We start from the raw sequence: 18,358 nt of genomic DNA, 5'->3' as shown, positions 1-18,358 counted from the left end.
ATTTCTCAATGATTCTACTAGAAATATATGAATGTGTGGCACTAGAATCAATCAAAATAGTAAACATAATACCACCAATAGATATCTCACCTGTAATAGTCGAAGGGCCAGCTTCAGCATCTGCTTGGGTCAAAGCAAACACCCTAGCAGGAACCACAGGACTTTCTTTCTTAGCCTCGGGCTTTTGTAGCTGTGGACAGTTATTCTTGAAATGGCCTGCTACTCCACATTGGTAGCAAACTCTAGACCGGCATTCACCCAAGTGATGTCTCTTGCATTTTGGGCATTCAGGGTAAGGCTGCCAAACCTCATTTCTGCCTCGACGAAAGCCCTGGTTACCTTGAAACTTTCTGTTTGGACCCACAACCAGTGGTCCATCTGGTTTCCTTTTTCGGTCATTGGGGCTAAAGCTTTTACTCACTCCAGTACTAGATGAGGTTTTCCACACGTCCTTCCTCTGAGTACTCTTTTTACGAATCATGCTTTCAGCCCCCTCAGCAGTGAGAGCTAAGTCCACAATCTGAGGATAAGTCTTCACGACCCCTGATTGTTTGGCTGCCATAATCACATCTCTAGCAATATACTCTTCAAGACCTCTGATAAACTTAGCTTTTCTTGCAGCATCACTGGCCACTTCATCAAAAGCAAACTTGGCTAGCCTGTCAAACTTGGTAGCATATTCAGTCACAGTCATGCTACCTTGAACTAATCGTGCGAACTCTTCAGCTTGAGCGGCACGAATGGATTCATTATAATATTTCTCATAAAATAATGCCCTGAATGCATCCCAAGTCATAGTATTCAGATTATGACCTTGGGAAACAATCTCCCACCATATCCGGGCATCATCTCGTAACATATAAATAGCACATCGTACCCGATCATTATCTTCTACCCGCATGAAATCAAAGATAGAAGCAATCATAGTCATCCACTGTTCTGCTTTCAGTGGGTCTGGGCCACCCTCAAACACAGGTGGGTTTTGTTTCCTGAACCGCTCATAAATTGGTTCCATACGATCCCCCACATTCAGTGGCACTACCTGAGGTGCCAGTATAGGTGCAGGACGAGCCTGTTGCTCTCTCAGGTCTCGAATCTGCTCCCCTTGCTGCCTAATCGTCTCTTGCATGGCAGAAAATAGTTGTTCCCAGTTTTGAGGGGGTGGAGGATGCTCTTCCTCACCACCTAACCCGAGTTCCAGTTTGCGGTTTAAACGGCCAGATCGTCGTTGCATGATCCAATATCCTGTAACCCAAAACCTTCAACGATTTAGAATTCAAACAATATCAACATCAATATGCATATCCTATTCACACACTACTTCTTCTCATCATACACTATACTTGTCTAAACAGGTAAGGCAATAGCAAATAACATAAACACTTACTATACCATGAGTCGACCTGTCCTCGCAGCAAATGTACATATTCGACCAGTCTTCAGGAACTTTAAAACCATGGCTGCTCTGATACCAAGTTGTAACGCCCTAATCTATAGGAACGCCACGTGTGTGAATTTATAAAACTAGTTTAATACTAATATATTAATTAATTATTAAAAACTGTGAGGATAATAAAAACTTGACTAAAATAAAACACTAAAAACGGACATTATAACAGCAGTAAAAAGGAGTTCCAGAAATCCCTGTTATAAAAGATTTATCCAAAAGATGATATACAACAACAATTTAAAATACAATTCAAAATACAGCAGACACAGCCAGTCTAAAACAACTCCTGTCAACTCAACACGCAAGCTGGTGGGATCAATATGTATATTGTTGGAGAAGATCGCCATCTCATGGTTGTTCTAACTTTGCCTTGCCCTTACCTGCGCCACAAAGCATCCGTGAGTCACATAGACTCAGCAAGAAAAGTAATAAAGAAGGATACATTAAATAGCTAATTATACATTTCATTATCACAAAATGATTAAACTATAACATTCAACAGTAGGTAATATAATCAATCACATGCATAGAAATAGATATGCTCATATATTTGTATTGCCTAATCAAGCAAGCCCGTGTCATAATGCAATATCTTATATAATATCATTGCGTCACCTAATCAGGTGAGCCCGTGCCACAACTTGACACTAATATATCGCATCGCCTAATTAGACGATCTCATACCTACGCTCGGTACTCATCATATGCCACTAACGCCCGTACCTTTGCTTGGTACGTCGCCAGATATATTGCATCACCTAATCAGGTGAGCCCATATATCGTGTCCATAGTATCATTACATTATCATTGCCTAATCAGACAATCGATAATTTCAGAACATGTCATGCCATGTGGTACATTTACATTATACTTTTCTTACCTCAAGTTCCGGATCAGGTATGTTGGCCGACCTGCTTGGAGAACGATCGATAATCTCAGACCCTATGTGATAACAATAGTAAATCAATAAGTGTTTATCCCAAAACACCACTTAACACTCGCGTAAGACAATCTAGGATTTTCTACCAAACTCTGTGGTATAATACACTAAAATAAAACTTATATTTTGGCTCTAAAACATACACCATATTGTAGAGCTCGTCGCAAGCTTCGAAACGGTATATAGAATGTCTAAAATAGACACCCGAGTGAAAAGTTATGATAAAAAAATACGATTTCTGATCTCCTATGAATTTCTAAAAACTATGAAACACGAATTTCTCAATTTGTGCACTCACCGAAACACTACCAAAACTTATCCAAATCACTCCAAACTTCACAGGGCACATATATACCATGAATACTATCATTCTTACGTAACAGAAGTTAAAATCGAGCCCTTAAATGGAAAACACCATTAACGCTCGGACTAAGCTTTAAAATGTTCCAAACTCGATTTCTAACCCAAAACTACTTCAATTTCAACAAGAAAACATTGGAACTAGTCCCATGACTACCCGAGAACAATCCTATAAGGTCAGAACCTTCATAACTATTCTAATTTACAAAACCCCTATACGAAACTAATTGTTATTAAACTTTACCTTAAGCTTCTCCGCTGTGAGAATTCGCTATCCTGCTATTACCGGAGCTTAGATCGCTAAGTTTTGGATTGAAAATCAAAGAAAATGAATATAAAAAGAGAAAATTTGGTTGAAGGAGGAGAAACGAGAGTTCGTTCTCTGTTCGTTCTCTGATAAATTATATATGTAACTTAATATATATATATATACGTATTCTACTTTTTTTTAACGTTAATATTATAATAATAATAATAATATAATAATAATAATAATAATAATATAATATTAATAAAAATTTTATTATTAATAATTATTTTATTATTTCTTAGTTACTAAGAAACTTTTACTTCTAGGGCGCTACATTAAATTCTACATACTCCTAATTACCCCAATACCTATATTATCAACTTATCAAAATATTCCCATTAATTCTATCAATTAAGCCTGTTATGATATTTCTGGCCCCCGATCGAGTCTCCAAGATTGTCAAACCTAAAAATATTTTTATTCCACATATAGTTCATATTACATTCACACATACTATATAAATCTCCGTAATTTAAAAACCACGCTTATTTATCCACTTATAGCAAATTTAAAATTTTATGTTGAACTAAATTAGTTGGATTATCATCCCACTCATTACCTGATTAACTCATAATATAAATATAAACCCTAATTATTAATTATTAAGCTTATTGGGATATTACAGGTGCGCCAAACCCTCCAACAAAATCAGGACGCAAGACGGATTCATAACATTTGAGTTCCACTTAATTATGCCTAGTTGCAATTTTGTAATGGTAGTTGGTTGTTCACTTTTATCATTGGAAAATTGTAATGTTGAATACTTTATTCTAATGAAGATGTGAATAATTGTAATGTGGTTCCTACAAATTAATTAGCAAATATAAAAGATTTCTTTATTCTAATAACGTATTTCTACGTATGTCTTTCCAACCCTAAAATCAAATTTCATTTGGAATAGTACTTTGAATATTGAACCTCCTACAGGCAGAGAAATAAATTATATGAAAATATGTTTGGAACGTATTTCAATGTACGTCAGAAGCTGGATCTCCCATATCTCAATAATTTCAAGTTTAAAAATAACGTACATCAATATATGTGCAGAGTACTTCACATCGTAAAGACAGTATGGTGCAATTATGTTTACTCAATATTTGAATATAATGAGATAATGAGATTTCTTTTCAAATGTAAACTATAATTTCAGACATATTTATTCGTACAATACTTTATTTTAATACAGTTTAAACCATTTCTTATTTAGGAGTTGTACTAATTTTGGACTACTACCCATTCTTAATAGTCCCCGTTCTTAAGTTGTTGGGAATTATTTAAAAATTGTCCAAATAATGTAATCTTCTTAACCAAGTATGGACTATTTGCTGTAATTTTAAATTGTAGATACTCACTAAAAAAACCAGAGGATGTCTTATCACTATTTAATTTTCTGTGTACATTATGACATGCAGATCTCATGGGATTCCCTGATTTGAGTTAATTAAGATAATATATCAAAACACGAAACCTACCTATATTACTTAAGGAGATTTAATATTTTTTGGGTTCTAATATACTAATATGACCTTTTTCTTATTAAAAATTGGAAAAATTAATTAGGTAAGAATTAATACGATAGTAGTCCCTATGATAGTATTACCCAACAAAATTAATAAAACTAAGTTAATTAACTATGATAGTAGTACCAACAACGATTATTATGTCAAATTTTATTAAATTATTCACTATTGAAATGAGTGGATGTCATATCACATTTTTAATGTCACCATTTCAACCATGTACTTATTATTTGAAGATGGTGATGTGACATTTTTATATGCCCGTAATAAATCAATTGACTTCATTCATTATGTCTTCCATGTGTACTAATACTTTAAAGCATTTTATTTTTACTTTAAATCTAAAAATTATTATTTAAATCATAAAACCGTAGGTATATTTGTTTTTAATATAAAAATGTCACATCACATAGTACTTTCCTGATATTGTTTAGATTTTGTTTGTGGGATTTGATTGACCTTCTCCTTTATTAAAATTGGTTAACTAATAAATGGGTAAATTGGGATTTTTCAGATTGTCGTAAGTGGATATTACCATTGTGAAAATTTATTAACTATTAAATGGTTAAATTGGGAAAAAAAATCCATTATTGTTACATGAACCCAATCACGTGTACATCAACCCACCAAACCACTATATAAGTAAAGGTTAGGTTATCCAAACAAAGCATTTTTTTTCAAACCCCGTTTTACTATTACCTAAATCAAATGGACCCTTACCAAAACTTCAACCCTTTTGAAACAAGTCCTCAAAAATCCCCACCGCATTCTTTTTCTTCCACAAGACCCGTAGGTACACCGTCACGGAGTCCAAGACTCCGTTCAACCTCCATTTCAGGATGTCCTAACTGTGCAAGGCTCGAGACTGTTCTCCACGAATACGAAAAACTTATAAGGAAGGCACATTTAAGAGTCACGGAGGCCAAGCAGGAGTCATACAAACTGGCGGAACACCTCTACCATTCAGCCCATGCCATGCAAGAAGCCAACACTTCAAGAGAAAAATTAGAGGGTATCATGGATGACATTCTCGACTACACCGAGGTCTCCATACCCCACTACCCACTTCATCCAAAACAAGAATCACCAAACACTACTCCAAGAGAAAGTCCTTCACGACCAAAGTCCCTGTTCAGAGACAATAGCCCTTCGTCTCAACGGAAGTTCCCTCAAGTTATAGAACTTGATTGAACATCCGTTCAGTTTCAATCGTGGTATTTTATATATATATATAGTGTACTTATTTTACAACTCATCTCATATGGTCGTTGAATCAACTTTTTGTTAGGCTATTTAATGAGATTGAAGCACTTACCTCCATTATATATATAGTTGTATGTAACTCTACTATATTATTTGAAGTATATTTTCTTTTTGTTTGCAGTTGTGATTTCACAATTATTCACTTCACTTTTAATTCCACAATTAATTAATGAGGAAAGTAACATTAATACTCAAATATAAACCAAAGTACAGATTTCATAACAAATACTCATAATACATTATAACTTGAAAATATAAAATAACATAACTTGGACACTAACACAGTGCATCATTTACTGTTTTTGGGAGAAGTATCCACTCCTCCTTTGTCCCCAACTTCTATATCATCTCCATTTCGGTCCTGACCTTTGTCAGTCGAATCATTCACATTGTCCTGATCGGGTGATTTATTTGCACCAGAGCATTCACCCTCATCAAACAATGAGCAAACGGAATTAAGGATAGCCTCTTCATCATTATCATCATCAGAATCCCACATGCAGGGAAACTCATTAACACAGCAAAGTTCTCTAACTTGCTGCCCAATGAAGCATTGTCCCGTCTCTCCATGTAGACATAAAGCAGAAAAAGCTTCTATGAAAGATTCATAACGAATTATTTTTATGGACGCATCAGAAGTAGTGTTTTTGCTTACAGCATCTTCGTACATACTATAGATACCTTCATTTGGTCCATTGAAAATAATCCAGTGTGGACCTGAACTCATACCTGATATATTGTAATGTTAATAACTAAATTACAAGTTAATTTCTCTATAAACTTGATACTGGATTGGAAAACGTCTCAAGTGTGTTATATAAGTCGTGGAGGATAAGTTATAGTACGTTTTTTAGTTAGTTGTACTCCATTGGGCACATCTGATGTGTCAAAAGAGGGGTGGTTAAATCTCTGAATTACACAATTAAATACACGTGTGGGCGTACGGAGTATGGTCAAATGTCAACATTATTCATCAATCCCGTTTTTCTCAAAAACCTAATGTACTACGGTACTGTTCTAACATACGACGATGGTTTAATTCATAAGAAGATGTAGGTGAAGGGCCCATTAATATTAGCCCAACATATATAAATGTCCAACATATATAAATGGGAGAAACTACCCATTCTACTAAAAAATGTCATCACTTTAACCAAAAAAAAAATCCTTACTTTTCAATCTTTATTTTCCACAAATAAAAAAATGTACTATTACTTTTTTCCTGACGTACGAAATGGTTTAATTCATTAAACAAGGTTGGTAAAGGCCCATTCATATAAGCCCAACAATTTTAAATGTTACCACCAACCCATACAACTCAACAAAATTTCTAAACCCTAAGCTCATACAATAATCTTATTTTCCAATTAATTTATTCAAAAGTAAATGTAATTGTACTATTTCACTGTTCTAAAGTACGAAGACAGTGGAATAGAGTTTCCAATTTTGCAAAGGCCCATTAATATCAGCCCAACAGACTTAAATGTGATCACCAACCCATATTACTCTACAATCTGAGGCATTCAATCTCATAAAATCTAATTTCACTCGACTCACCACTATCTTTCCCTTACTCTTCATCTCAAATTCTCAGATATCAATAACAATCGAACACTATAACTCTACTCCAGTACATTAACGTCGAACGAACAATTGGTTACTTATCAGTAAGTCCTTTTTTTTATATCTTTCTCGACAACCATTCCTTACCTATTAACTTTATTATTTAAATTGTTAATTCAAAGAGATACAATATGGAGGCCGAGTCTCAAGCAGAGAACATGAATGAGGAACAAACCTACGAATGGGAAAGCATAACAGCAGAGCTAAACATCACAAAACCAGTGAATGAGATTCAAATATGTGACGACCTAGGCAAGAGTCTCGACAAACTGGGAAAATGGGAAGCATTCTACGAAATGTACGCGAACCGGATGGGTTTCGGCACAAGAAAAGATGATGTACGACGTTCTTAAGGAGTCATTGTAATGCGCAGGTGGGTTTGTTGTTCCGAGGGTTACAAAAGAATCACAATAACGGAAAGACAAAGAAAAAAGAGACCTCATGATGTCACTAGAACCGGATGTCAGGCAGCATTACGTATTTTACTCACACAACCGTCTAACACTTGGAAATGCAAAGAGTTCAGCACAATACACAATCACGACCTCACTTCATCAAGTGAGGTACAATTTTTGAGATCATACCGAGTAGTGTCCGATGGATTGCTTGCCCAAGTTAGGTCGATGAACTCCGTTGGAATTAAAACTGCCAACATAATGTCTCATGTTGCTTTGCAAAGTGGAGGTTACGAGAGAATGTCATGTCAACTTCGAGATGTCTACAACAGGGTTGCTGGTGCCAAGCGAGAAGAAAAGATAGAGACGGACTCGGAAGGAGCGTTGGGATTTCTTGATTGTCTCGTAGAGAGGGATCCAAATTTCTTCGTTGTATATCAGGTGGACAAGGAGAATCGATTGGCTAACTTATTTTGGGCAGATGGAAACTCACGTGTCGACTATGTGGCTTTTGGGGATGTACTAGGGTTTGATACCACCTACATGACAAATGAGTACAATAAGCCTCTCACTGTTTCTCATTGGCGTAAACCACCATTTCAACACATGCATCTTCGGGTTCGCTCTCCTCCTCCACGAGAAGCTTCCATCCTATTGTTGGCTACTTCAAAAATTTCTCAAATGCCATGGAGATAAGAAGCCAAATGTTGTAGTTACTGACCAAGATGTGGCCATGATGGAACACATGCCTGATGTTACACACCGTCTATGTGCTTGGCATCTCAATACAAATGCTTCCAAAAAGGTTAAAGATCCGATCTTCTTGAAAAGATTTAAAGATCTAATGTACAACTACTACGAGGAGGAGGATTTTGAAGCAAGATGGTTAGACGTCGTCGAAACCCAACAACTAACAGATAATGAATGGTGCCAAACAACATTTGACACAAGAAAACAATGGGCAGAAACTTATTTAAGGGGTTCATTCGTTGCAGGAATAAGAACCACACAACGTTGCGAATCGATCAACTCCGCCCTAAAAAAAAATTAGAAAAGAATTATTGCTTGCGTGAATTTGTAACAACCATAGATATGACAGTCTCAAAGCTCAGACACAACGAGACTGCAAATGACTTCAAAAGCAGATGCACTCGACCTCACCCACCTAATCCTACATGCTTGGCCACGTACTACAACCAATGTGTTGAATTCTACACAAAAACTATGTACCACAAGGTTGCTCAGCAGCTTGATTTAGAGAATAATTATTTTGTCATAAGTCAGGAGCAAGAAGGAGAGTGGCAGATATACACCATTGGAAAGTTTCAGCATCCGGAAGTCCAATACCGAGTTCATTACTGTGAAGGCCAACAAGCACTACACTGTAGCTGCATGTTATATGAAGGTCAGGGGTACCCTTGTAGACATTTATGGGCTACAATGAAAAGATTAAACATGAGAAGAATACCTAATACTCTTCTCATGAAGCGATGGAGCAAATCCGCGAAGACAAATCTCCACCTAAATTTCAACCCCCCGGCACAAGAACAACAGCACATTTATGAGATGGCTAGGTTTGGATCTCTCAGTTCACTAACTTATAACTTCACTTTCTATGCAGCAAAAACAGAGGATTCGTACACGCGTGCAAAGGAAGAGATTGAACGGCTAACTCTAATGTTTAAGGAAGAATTTGAGATGAGTTCCAATCCAGAAGGAGAGACGCCACAACTTGGAAGATATCGTAACAACCCCAACATTATTAAAGACCCCGAAGTTGTGAGAACAAAGGGTACGGGAAATCCAAGGGAAGGACCGAACGGGGAGCAGATCCCAAGAAACTCAAGACATTGTCGCATTTGTCGCTCATCAGGCCATGATTATCGACGGTGCACAAACCGTCAACAGAATACTGGATCTCAGGGGCAACAGTCTGCACACAATCAACCAACAACTGACTCATTCAATGAACACTCCAACGCGTATCTCTCGGAACCGCCTTCCTCCACACAAGAATCATACTATGGTCATTCATATATATAACTAGCTATTTTTAACCATTGATGTTTTAAGGTTTATGACTCTAATTATTGCTTCAAAAACTCTAGATTTATGTACTTATGTTATGTTTGTCGTGTTTAAGGTAATTATCTCAACAAATCTCAAAATTATAATTAATGAACAAATAAATTATTTTACTCAAAAAAATTCAATCTTATAAGGTCAAAATTTCCATAGTAATTAATTTTTTTTAAGACACAATAATAAAAATAAAAATAATACACCAACACATAATTTCATAATTTAAAACAAATTATTCTTAACAATGTACTACGAAACAAAAATGAATGTACTCTGTACGTGATATTTTGTACTCGGTACGTGATATTTTGTACACTAATTTTACTAAATAGCATGCATAAACAATTAATGTACTCGGTACGTGATATTTTGTACTCAACTACAATTCCAAAATTACATACATGATGTAAAATACCAAAATAACCCCACTCCGACAACATGAACCCACTGCCTAAAGTATATTTGTACAATTAACTGCCACGAACAGTAAAACTGTTATACTTTTTCCTACATTAACTAACGTAAACAGTAATTAATTGTACTTTTTTATTTTTTAATTAAAAAAACAACTGTACAACCAGTTAACAAACCTAAAATAACCAGTTGCCAACTAAATTAAATAATTAAAAAAAATAAACTATTCTAACGTGAGACCTACCTGCCGTACAACGGATTCCAATCCGTGATTCACATTTCTGGGCACAAAATCGTTCGCCTATAAAAGTAAGTAAGAAACATCTATCTAAGCATGCATATCAACTATCCTACTGCGTTCACTGCCAATGGCCTAAACAAGAGGTGAAACCTGCCATCAAATACGGCTGAGATGTCATTTCAATTATCAATTATTTCACTTAATAATGTACTCAGAGCAATATATTTCAAGGATTTTGGGCTTCATCTGGAGAAAGAATACAAATACAAGAGAGAAGATACTTTGTTGGGGTAAGACCTAGGGCTGAACATTTTGAGCGGGTTTGACCCGAACCCGAGCAACCCGCCCGAACCCGAACTGGTGAACCCGCAAAAAAAAAAATTAAAAAGTTTCGGGCGGGTTGGGTTCAACCCGATACCGTTCGGGTGGGTTGGCGGGTTGAGATTTTAGGGGTACCGGGTTTCGGGTTGAACCCGCGAACCCGCCCGCCAACCCGATTTATAAATATATTTTATATATATATATATATTTTTTTTTACTGTTTTTATATATATAATATGGACTTTAGATTTTTATGGACTATGAATATTGAATATGGATGTATTTTGAAATATTTTAGTTTTCACTTTTGTCATGATTCATGAACATGAATATGAAGTTTGATTTGAATCTTTGATAAATAGGTTGTTTGTTTGTTGGTTGGATTGATTAATGCATTTTTTCTTCAATAGTAGATACTATGAACAAATTGTTATATTATATATGCTTAATTTAATAAATAAAAAAAATAATTATTTGAATAAAAAATTAATTTTTTTAAAGAGTTGACCGAGTTGACTGAGTTGACCGGGTCAACCCGCCAACCCGCTAAACCCGACCAACCAAAACCCGCCAACCCGTGACCCGCCAACCTGCCAACCCACCAACCCGTGCCCTATTCGGGTCCGGGTTCGGTTTCAATATTTTGAACCCGAAACCCGTGAACCCGAAACCCGCCAACTCAAAACCCGCCCGATGTTCAGCCCTAGTAAGACCAGGAAAGAGAATTGTAGATCACAATTCCCAATATCACTGACTACAAACCAAATTACAATCAAAGACAACAATGACTCTTTCAGATGACTATTCATGGTGCACATATCAGAAAATAGATTAATTGTGTTAAAATTATCTTTTTTCGAAAAATAAATTATTATTGTTATTATTATTAAAATATTTATGAGCTCCGTTTGTCCAAGTAAAAATAAATAAATTAAATAAAATCACTAATTTCCATGGCTGACAAAAAAAGAATCTGCCAATCTACACAGTTAAATTGATCAAAATTGAGGAAAGTAATCAAAGAACTAAAGGAACCAATCATCATAATGATGATAATTTAGAATTCACTCCTTCCTATAGGATAAAAACTCATTAGAAAGGAGTCTAAAACTTCTTTTGTTTTGACAACAGAGTTAACATTGTTCATCAAGAAAGCAATCCATTTTCACATCTGTAACATCAAGTTGTAATATCTCTGCCCGACAACCAAGAATTGATCCAATGCTGAAACACAAAACGAAAAGGCAGACAGTTTTACCCTTTACATAAAATATTCTCACAAACAATCAGTTTAAAGATTTCAATTTTAATTGCTGAAACAAAAAATACAAATCACGTCTCTAGTTTAAGGTGATAAAATAAATTCTGGTACCTGGGATGGGTACGCCCAAGATCCCCGTGTACAAATTCCTTAATATATGTGCCAGCCTGTCACTCAAAGATATTATAAACATAGTTTAGGCTATACATTTTTAAGAAGAATTCCATAGGACTTAAACTTTTGCCTGCGTCTTTGTTTATGGCAAGTGATAAATTAGATTTCAAATTTTAAACATTGTAATCACTAATTTTCGGGTAATATTTTCTTCACGTAAGCAAAGGCAAAGTGGCACCTATAGAATTTAACATGTGAAGAAACAGAGAGGGAAAATACAAGAAAGGGGGACTACACTAAAAGTTGTGTATAGTAATATATGGTAAATTGAAATTCTCTCCTCGCTTCCATCTTATTCTTATTATTGCACTCAGCTGTAAAACAAGAATAAAAAATACCTGGGTGCATAGATGCAAAAGAAAATATTGAGAACTCCCAACAACCTTCTCCATTTTCATCCTATAACAACATATAAATAGAAGCAAAATCTCATAATATATTACAAGAAGAGATGGATAATAAAATGAAGTTCCACTAAATAATTGAAAAGGAACTAACCAATGTATTATCTTTTCACGTTCCAGTGGACTTCGGCGATGAAGTACCCTGATTGGGGTCTTTTGCATAACCTTCTGTGTGGAGCAGAAGAAAAATGAAAGAATACGCGTGAATACTAACTCTGTTTGGATCTTGGGAGGAAAATGATTTACAAAAGACTAGGTACATTCAACAAAATAACACATGAAACTTAATAAAAATATACCTTCATTCAAGAGAAGTCTTAACTAGGCAGCAATATGAATTTGAAATATCAAGGTTTTATCAGTCAATCATCAATATCAAAAAATTCTTTAGAAAAAAAGGAGAAAGTGTACTAGTTTCATTAATTTACAATATAATGCAATGTGCAAAAATGGAAGAACCAAGCTAGATGAGAGCCAAACCAGATGAAGCTAAATAACTTACCAACTCCTTAAATGAACATACAGACTCAAAGTCTTCATCCTTGAGTGGTCGAGAAATCCACACTAATGCAACATATTGCTTCTGTATTAACAATAAAAATATTGATGATAAGTATGAGGTATCCAGGCGAAAAATAATAAAAATATAGGTAATGATAATAAATAAATAAATAAAAGCACCATAAGGTGAAGTTTTGAGAACCTGCTTCTCTGACTCTCCCTCACGCATCAGAGTCCAAACTTGACTATCTACTGTTTTGAGATTTTTCACCCCAACCTACATTAACAATACTCTGATCAACAATGAATCAAGTATAGAAAAATGAAGAACAGCTATAAAGTGAACTTACCAATTTACTATCAGAATGATTAATAAGTTTTTCTATGGATTTTACATCCTCTACAGATGGTACATGGCGTGCATTTTGAATCTCAATCAGGAAAGGCCGACCTGAACCAAGCATCCTAACCTGAAAAGCACTTTCAAACATCAGAACTCTTTTTACTTCAGAAATTCCATTAAAAAAAGAAGTAGACATACATCAATATCCTCTCTGCCAGCAGCATGAAACTTGTAGTTATCGCCTCGGCACACAGGAAGAATCTTGCTACCAATTAATTCCTGCAGAGAAGCATAGACCATCAAGTTTAACTCTGTTCAGCAATATAACAGAGAAAACAAAAAAACAAAAAAAACAAAGAACATTGAAACATCATGGCATTTCGAAGAAGATATCACCTCAACAGAAGCATCCCCCATTCTTTCATCATCAATGATCCAACGTGTTTGACTAACATTTCTAGAGTACTGCAAACATAATATAAAATATTAGTCACATTAACTTCCCTCCTTCCTTCATTGCCCCATTTCTTTGTGATATTTTGTTTTCCACGTAAAAGTGATAATAATACTAATAATATAGACATAGAACGGAAAGATTATGCATAAAAGTTTCAATTGCACAGCAAGTGAATAGATTAAAACAAAGCACATAATTAGTTGATTGACTTTGTTTCATGACATTACTGAATCCTCTATAGGCAACACTAAATATCATCCAAGATAAAAATATATCAAACCTTTAGGTATCTTCCACCAACATATATAGGAATCCTGTTGCAGTGGAGCACAAATTGGCAGGGTTCACTGACCTGGTTTGAAAACTAAAGCAGAATTAGTATCATCACACTGTATAAAGTCAGTAAAGAAAATAAGAAACACAGCCTAAAAAGCATGAATCACATAGATATTGATGAACATATCCTAAAAGCAAGTTGCTGATTGGAGCTAATATTACAAAAGGACACCAATAAATCATGAGGAATATGTTCAAACATTATAAAAATAGTAGAGTTTAAAACTCAATTTCTCATGGGGACCTACCCTACTCAAACACATACTAGAGTTTCTTATCTTCCTATAATTTAATTTGTAGGCCTAAGGACCAAGTCAAAAAATAAATGAATTAAATAGATAATAGTGCTAAGAAAAGGTTGAAAAATTGTTGTCTATATTAAAAGAACTCATTTAAAATTGTGTTCAGAGAATCAAAAACCGTTAACCTTTTCGAGAAAAATGTTGACGTGTTTAGAAATTCGACTATCTTGAGAGGTCTCCAGGATTGCTATTTCTGATGCAACATTACTAGAATCAGAACCTTTAACACCATTATCAACAGTTTCCAAGCCATCATGTGTGCTTACAACTGCAAAATCAAATGAAATAAAAAAAGGAGATTCACTTGAACACAAAGTTGGTATTCAAATGAATTTGAACATAAATTTCTATACATAAATATCTTGGGAATACGCTAGAAATTAGTTTCAACCAAACTAGCATCTCATAAACACAGTTAACTAGAAAACTCAAAGTCTGTCAATCATTTGGAAAGCACTTGAATTTAGCTTGGACCTATCTAAATTTTTATGCACATAATCAGGATGTAGTGGCAGTACGAACCTGTTACATTCAATAACACATGCACTGATAATAATCATTACCAGATTTCGGAAAATGCAAATGTGGGCAGTAGCAGAAGTCTCTTTCCTTCTCTAATGAAGGAAGTTGACAAGAAAACATGAATAATTGAAATTGGCAAAATAACATTATTATTTTTTACAAAGAGAGACGATAAGGTCACTTGGTGTAAAAAAAAAAAAAAATTAAACTCTTATGGTTTGCAGATAATTTTTTTCAAATTAAAGTCATTACAAAATATTCTCCAACTTAATGATTCAGTCTCTTAATGCAAATTTGTAGTCATATACAGTACATATTTGTACAACATGTGTACATAAAATATTTTACTTCATATAAATAATTGATATAGTCATGCTTCAGCATATTATTGAAAAAAGTTTTAAAAAAATGTTTAATAATCATTGTCATACCTGTCTTTCTTCTTTTGCAGTCAACCTGGCTTTTCTCAACAAAATCCAAAATCGCTGTTGATGCTTTAAGTTGGGTGTATGTCATACGAATACGGAGAGTGCTCATATTGGATTTGCAATCCTGAAAAACTTCAAATTTACAATACGTTTGAGTTGAAACTTTAGGAAATTCATTGGACGTTAATAATATAATAATTGCTGTAACCTTGCTTGGAAGTTACACCCCCACACCATATAGCTACTAACACAGTAACTTACAAGCAGTTTTTCAAGTGGTTTCATTATGGAAGCCTTCAAAGCATCCTTCACAGAAATGCAATCAGAAAGTGATTTCCTTTGAAACCATGACTCAGATCCATATTTTTCTTTAATATATAACCTGATAATAATTAGACAGAGAAAAAAGAATGACAGATAGCTTTATAAACAGAATTAAGAGCTAAATAACATAATTTAAAAAATAAAGAGTAAAAAAACAAAGAAAAAATCATGTTCGAAAAACACTTTCAATGGATATTTAAAAACATGGTCATGTGCCTTGCAATAAAAGAGCAAGTAGAATGCAACACAAAACAAGTATTACCATATACAACGATCATTTTCTTGGATAACTGGTGGAACAGACACTTCAAGAGAAAAACCATCAGTTTGACGATAATCTTGCTTTACCAATTCTGCAATTGAGCCAACAAATTCATAAGCACTGTCCTTTCTCACTACAAACTCATTGCCATCGCGGTAAGTGAACTGCAAGATGCCCAAACAAAGACTACAAAGCAACTGATTGATTTTAGGTCCCTTGGATATAAGAGAACTGTTGGAGTTTTCATTTTCTTCAACACCAGATTGAACATGTTCCTCAGAACCTGATAGATTTCCAAAAACTGAACTGAAAACCGAAGATGACAACGAATTACAGTCATACAGATCCTCTCTAATTCCAAATAACCTCAAAATGCATTGGCTGCATACCTTCATCAGAAAAGATGAATAACAAGAAGAATCAGCTATAAAACCAAAGAGTATTGTTGTGGTACAAAGAAACATGTCAGTAGATAGCCAAGGCCGCTATAGTAAAAACAGATAAGAAAAATGACCCTAATTTAACAGGAACTGGAGAGAAAACAAATACCACTAGTAAAAAAGCAGCAAAAACATAAGCAGCAATATATGAACCTACCAAAAAAATTTGTACCAATCTACCAAGCCGACCATTAAGATAAAACATGTCGACCTAAAAGGCCTAATGATAACATACCAATCACAGAAAAGAAGAAACGAATACCTCTCGTACAGAACCCCAGAGGAAACATAAGCAGTTACAAGCAGCTTTGTAGGAATCCATAAAACCCTAAAGTCGTCAATAAAACCTAAACAATGGACCAAATGCTGCTATGATCGTCTCGAGTCAACCAACAACTTGGTGTTTCAAATCTACTCGGTAATAAACTACTAAGCATAATGACTATACAAAACCTTATAAGAACTAATAAACCCTAATTTACTGGTACTTCAAAATCATAACACAGCAATGGACCAAATGCGGTTATGTTCATCTCGAGAGCAACAAATTGTTGATACATCAAATCTATTGATGAAGTAATAATAAGCATAATGACTGTTCAAAAGCATAACTCAATCATTCAAAATCGCATGCGAAACCATAAACAGAACACTAAAACAAAATAAGAAAAGCGAAAGAGGTATAGAATAGGATACAAACCCCAATGGACAACAACTCCTTTACAGCTTGGGAAGGAAGCTCTCGCAAAATGTCATGAAGATTGCCATTCTCGCATTCAGCCATTGTAGAAACTTCGAGTAGAGAGAGATTCGAAGGGTCTTTACTTTAAAATTAGAAGAGTAGGCTGCCTTAGTCGTAAAGGCCGTTCTTTACTTTGAAGATTCCTTCTCCGTCAATTAGCCCACCGTCGTCGCTCGTCGCCCCTTGCTGTATCGCCAAGCGGTCTTCCTCCTCCCCGAATCGCAGCTCCGTCCCAGTACAAGGGAAGAAGGACCTAAAATAAAAGGGAGACGAAGAAGAAGAAGAACTGAAGCTTAACTGAACTGAAGCTAATGGAAAAATATTAGGGATATATTAGAACAAAAATTACAAAAAAATATATGGATTTTTTTTTTTATAAATTCGTTCAAAATAATATAACGCACTTCAGAGGAACAATCTTCCAACTGAAGCACACGCTCTATAGAGAAACAAGAGTCTCTTGGTAAGCAATGAGCCAACTTATTTGGAGATCGTTTTACAAAACACAAATTATGAAAGCATAAAATACCAATCTAAATCACTTGGACACACACAAGTTATCTATTTCCAACATAACTCTATCCCAATGAGTTGCAATTCAACTCAATGCTTCTTTAATGCCTATTATCTCAGCAATTTCGAGTTGAACACATCCAATCTTCCCCTTCTTGAATGCTTCCACCATAGCACCATGATGATTATGAGCTACACAATACATGCCAAAAGACAAGACTCGAACCAGAAAAAACTAAAAGGAAAAGACTAAAAAACCATGTCAAAAAACAAGACTAAACAACCATGCTAAAAGACAAGACTAATGGAAAAACTAAATTAGTTTCAACACATAAATACGATCGCAACATTAAAATTAATTAAAGAATGAACTCCTTATAATTCTAACCACATAAAAACATTAATTGGAATTAAAATAAATTAATAAATG

General features: G+C 34.9%; 2 protein-coding genes across 5 annotated transcripts; one reads left to right on the top strand and one right to left on the bottom strand.

Moving 5' to 3' along the window:
• The first annotated feature begins 8,122 nt into the window (after positions 1–8,122).
• On the top strand, positions 8,123–9,904 carry LOC115704162 (protein FAR-RED IMPAIRED RESPONSE 1-like). The gene is made up of 3 exons (XM_061111638.1): positions 8,123–8,447; positions 8,554–8,746; positions 8,857–9,904. The coding sequence occupies exons 1-3, from the start codon at positions 8,123–8,125 to the stop codon at positions 9,902–9,904; spliced, it is 1,566 nt and encodes a 521-aa protein (XP_060967621.1).
• A 1,922-nt stretch (positions 9,905–11,826) lies between these two features.
• Positions 11,827–17,740, bottom strand: LOC115704040 (uncharacterized). 4 transcript variants are annotated; one of them, XM_061108701.1, is made up of 15 exons: positions 17,374–17,738; positions 16,234–16,622; positions 15,909–16,029; positions 15,651–15,771; positions 14,823–14,965; positions 14,340–14,423; positions 13,999–14,067; positions 13,801–13,881; positions 13,610–13,729; positions 13,462–13,536; positions 13,261–13,341; positions 12,853–12,926; positions 12,693–12,753; positions 12,292–12,347; positions 11,827–12,143 (listed from the first exon to the last, which is right to left on the bottom strand). In XM_061108701.1, the coding sequence occupies exons 1-15, from the start codon at positions 17,455–17,457 to the stop codon at positions 12,053–12,055; spliced, it is 1,650 nt and encodes a 549-aa protein (XP_060964684.1). In that variant the 5' UTR covers positions 17,458–17,738; the 3' UTR covers positions 11,827–12,052. The 4 variants fall into 4 exon arrangements, 2 of the variants coding, with proteins under 2 accessions (XP_060964684.1, XP_060964685.1); XM_061108702.1 differs by having other exon boundaries at positions 14,340–14,411; positions 17,374–17,737; XR_009685796.1 differs by lacking the exon at positions 11,827–12,143 and having other exon boundaries at positions 12,333–12,347; positions 12,853–13,074; positions 17,374–17,740.
• Positions 17,741–18,358: the final 618 nt, after the last annotated feature.

Source organism: Cannabis sativa, chromosome 1 (genome assembly GCF_029168945.1).
Source record: "Cannabis sativa cultivar Pink pepper isolate KNU-18-1 chromosome 1, ASM2916894v1, whole genome shotgun sequence".
NCBI classification, from domain to species: domain Eukaryota; kingdom Viridiplantae; phylum Streptophyta; class Magnoliopsida; order Rosales; family Cannabaceae; genus Cannabis; species Cannabis sativa.
The sequence above is the reverse complement of the archived record's forward strand: the minus strand, read 5'-3'. Positions and strand labels throughout refer to the sequence as shown.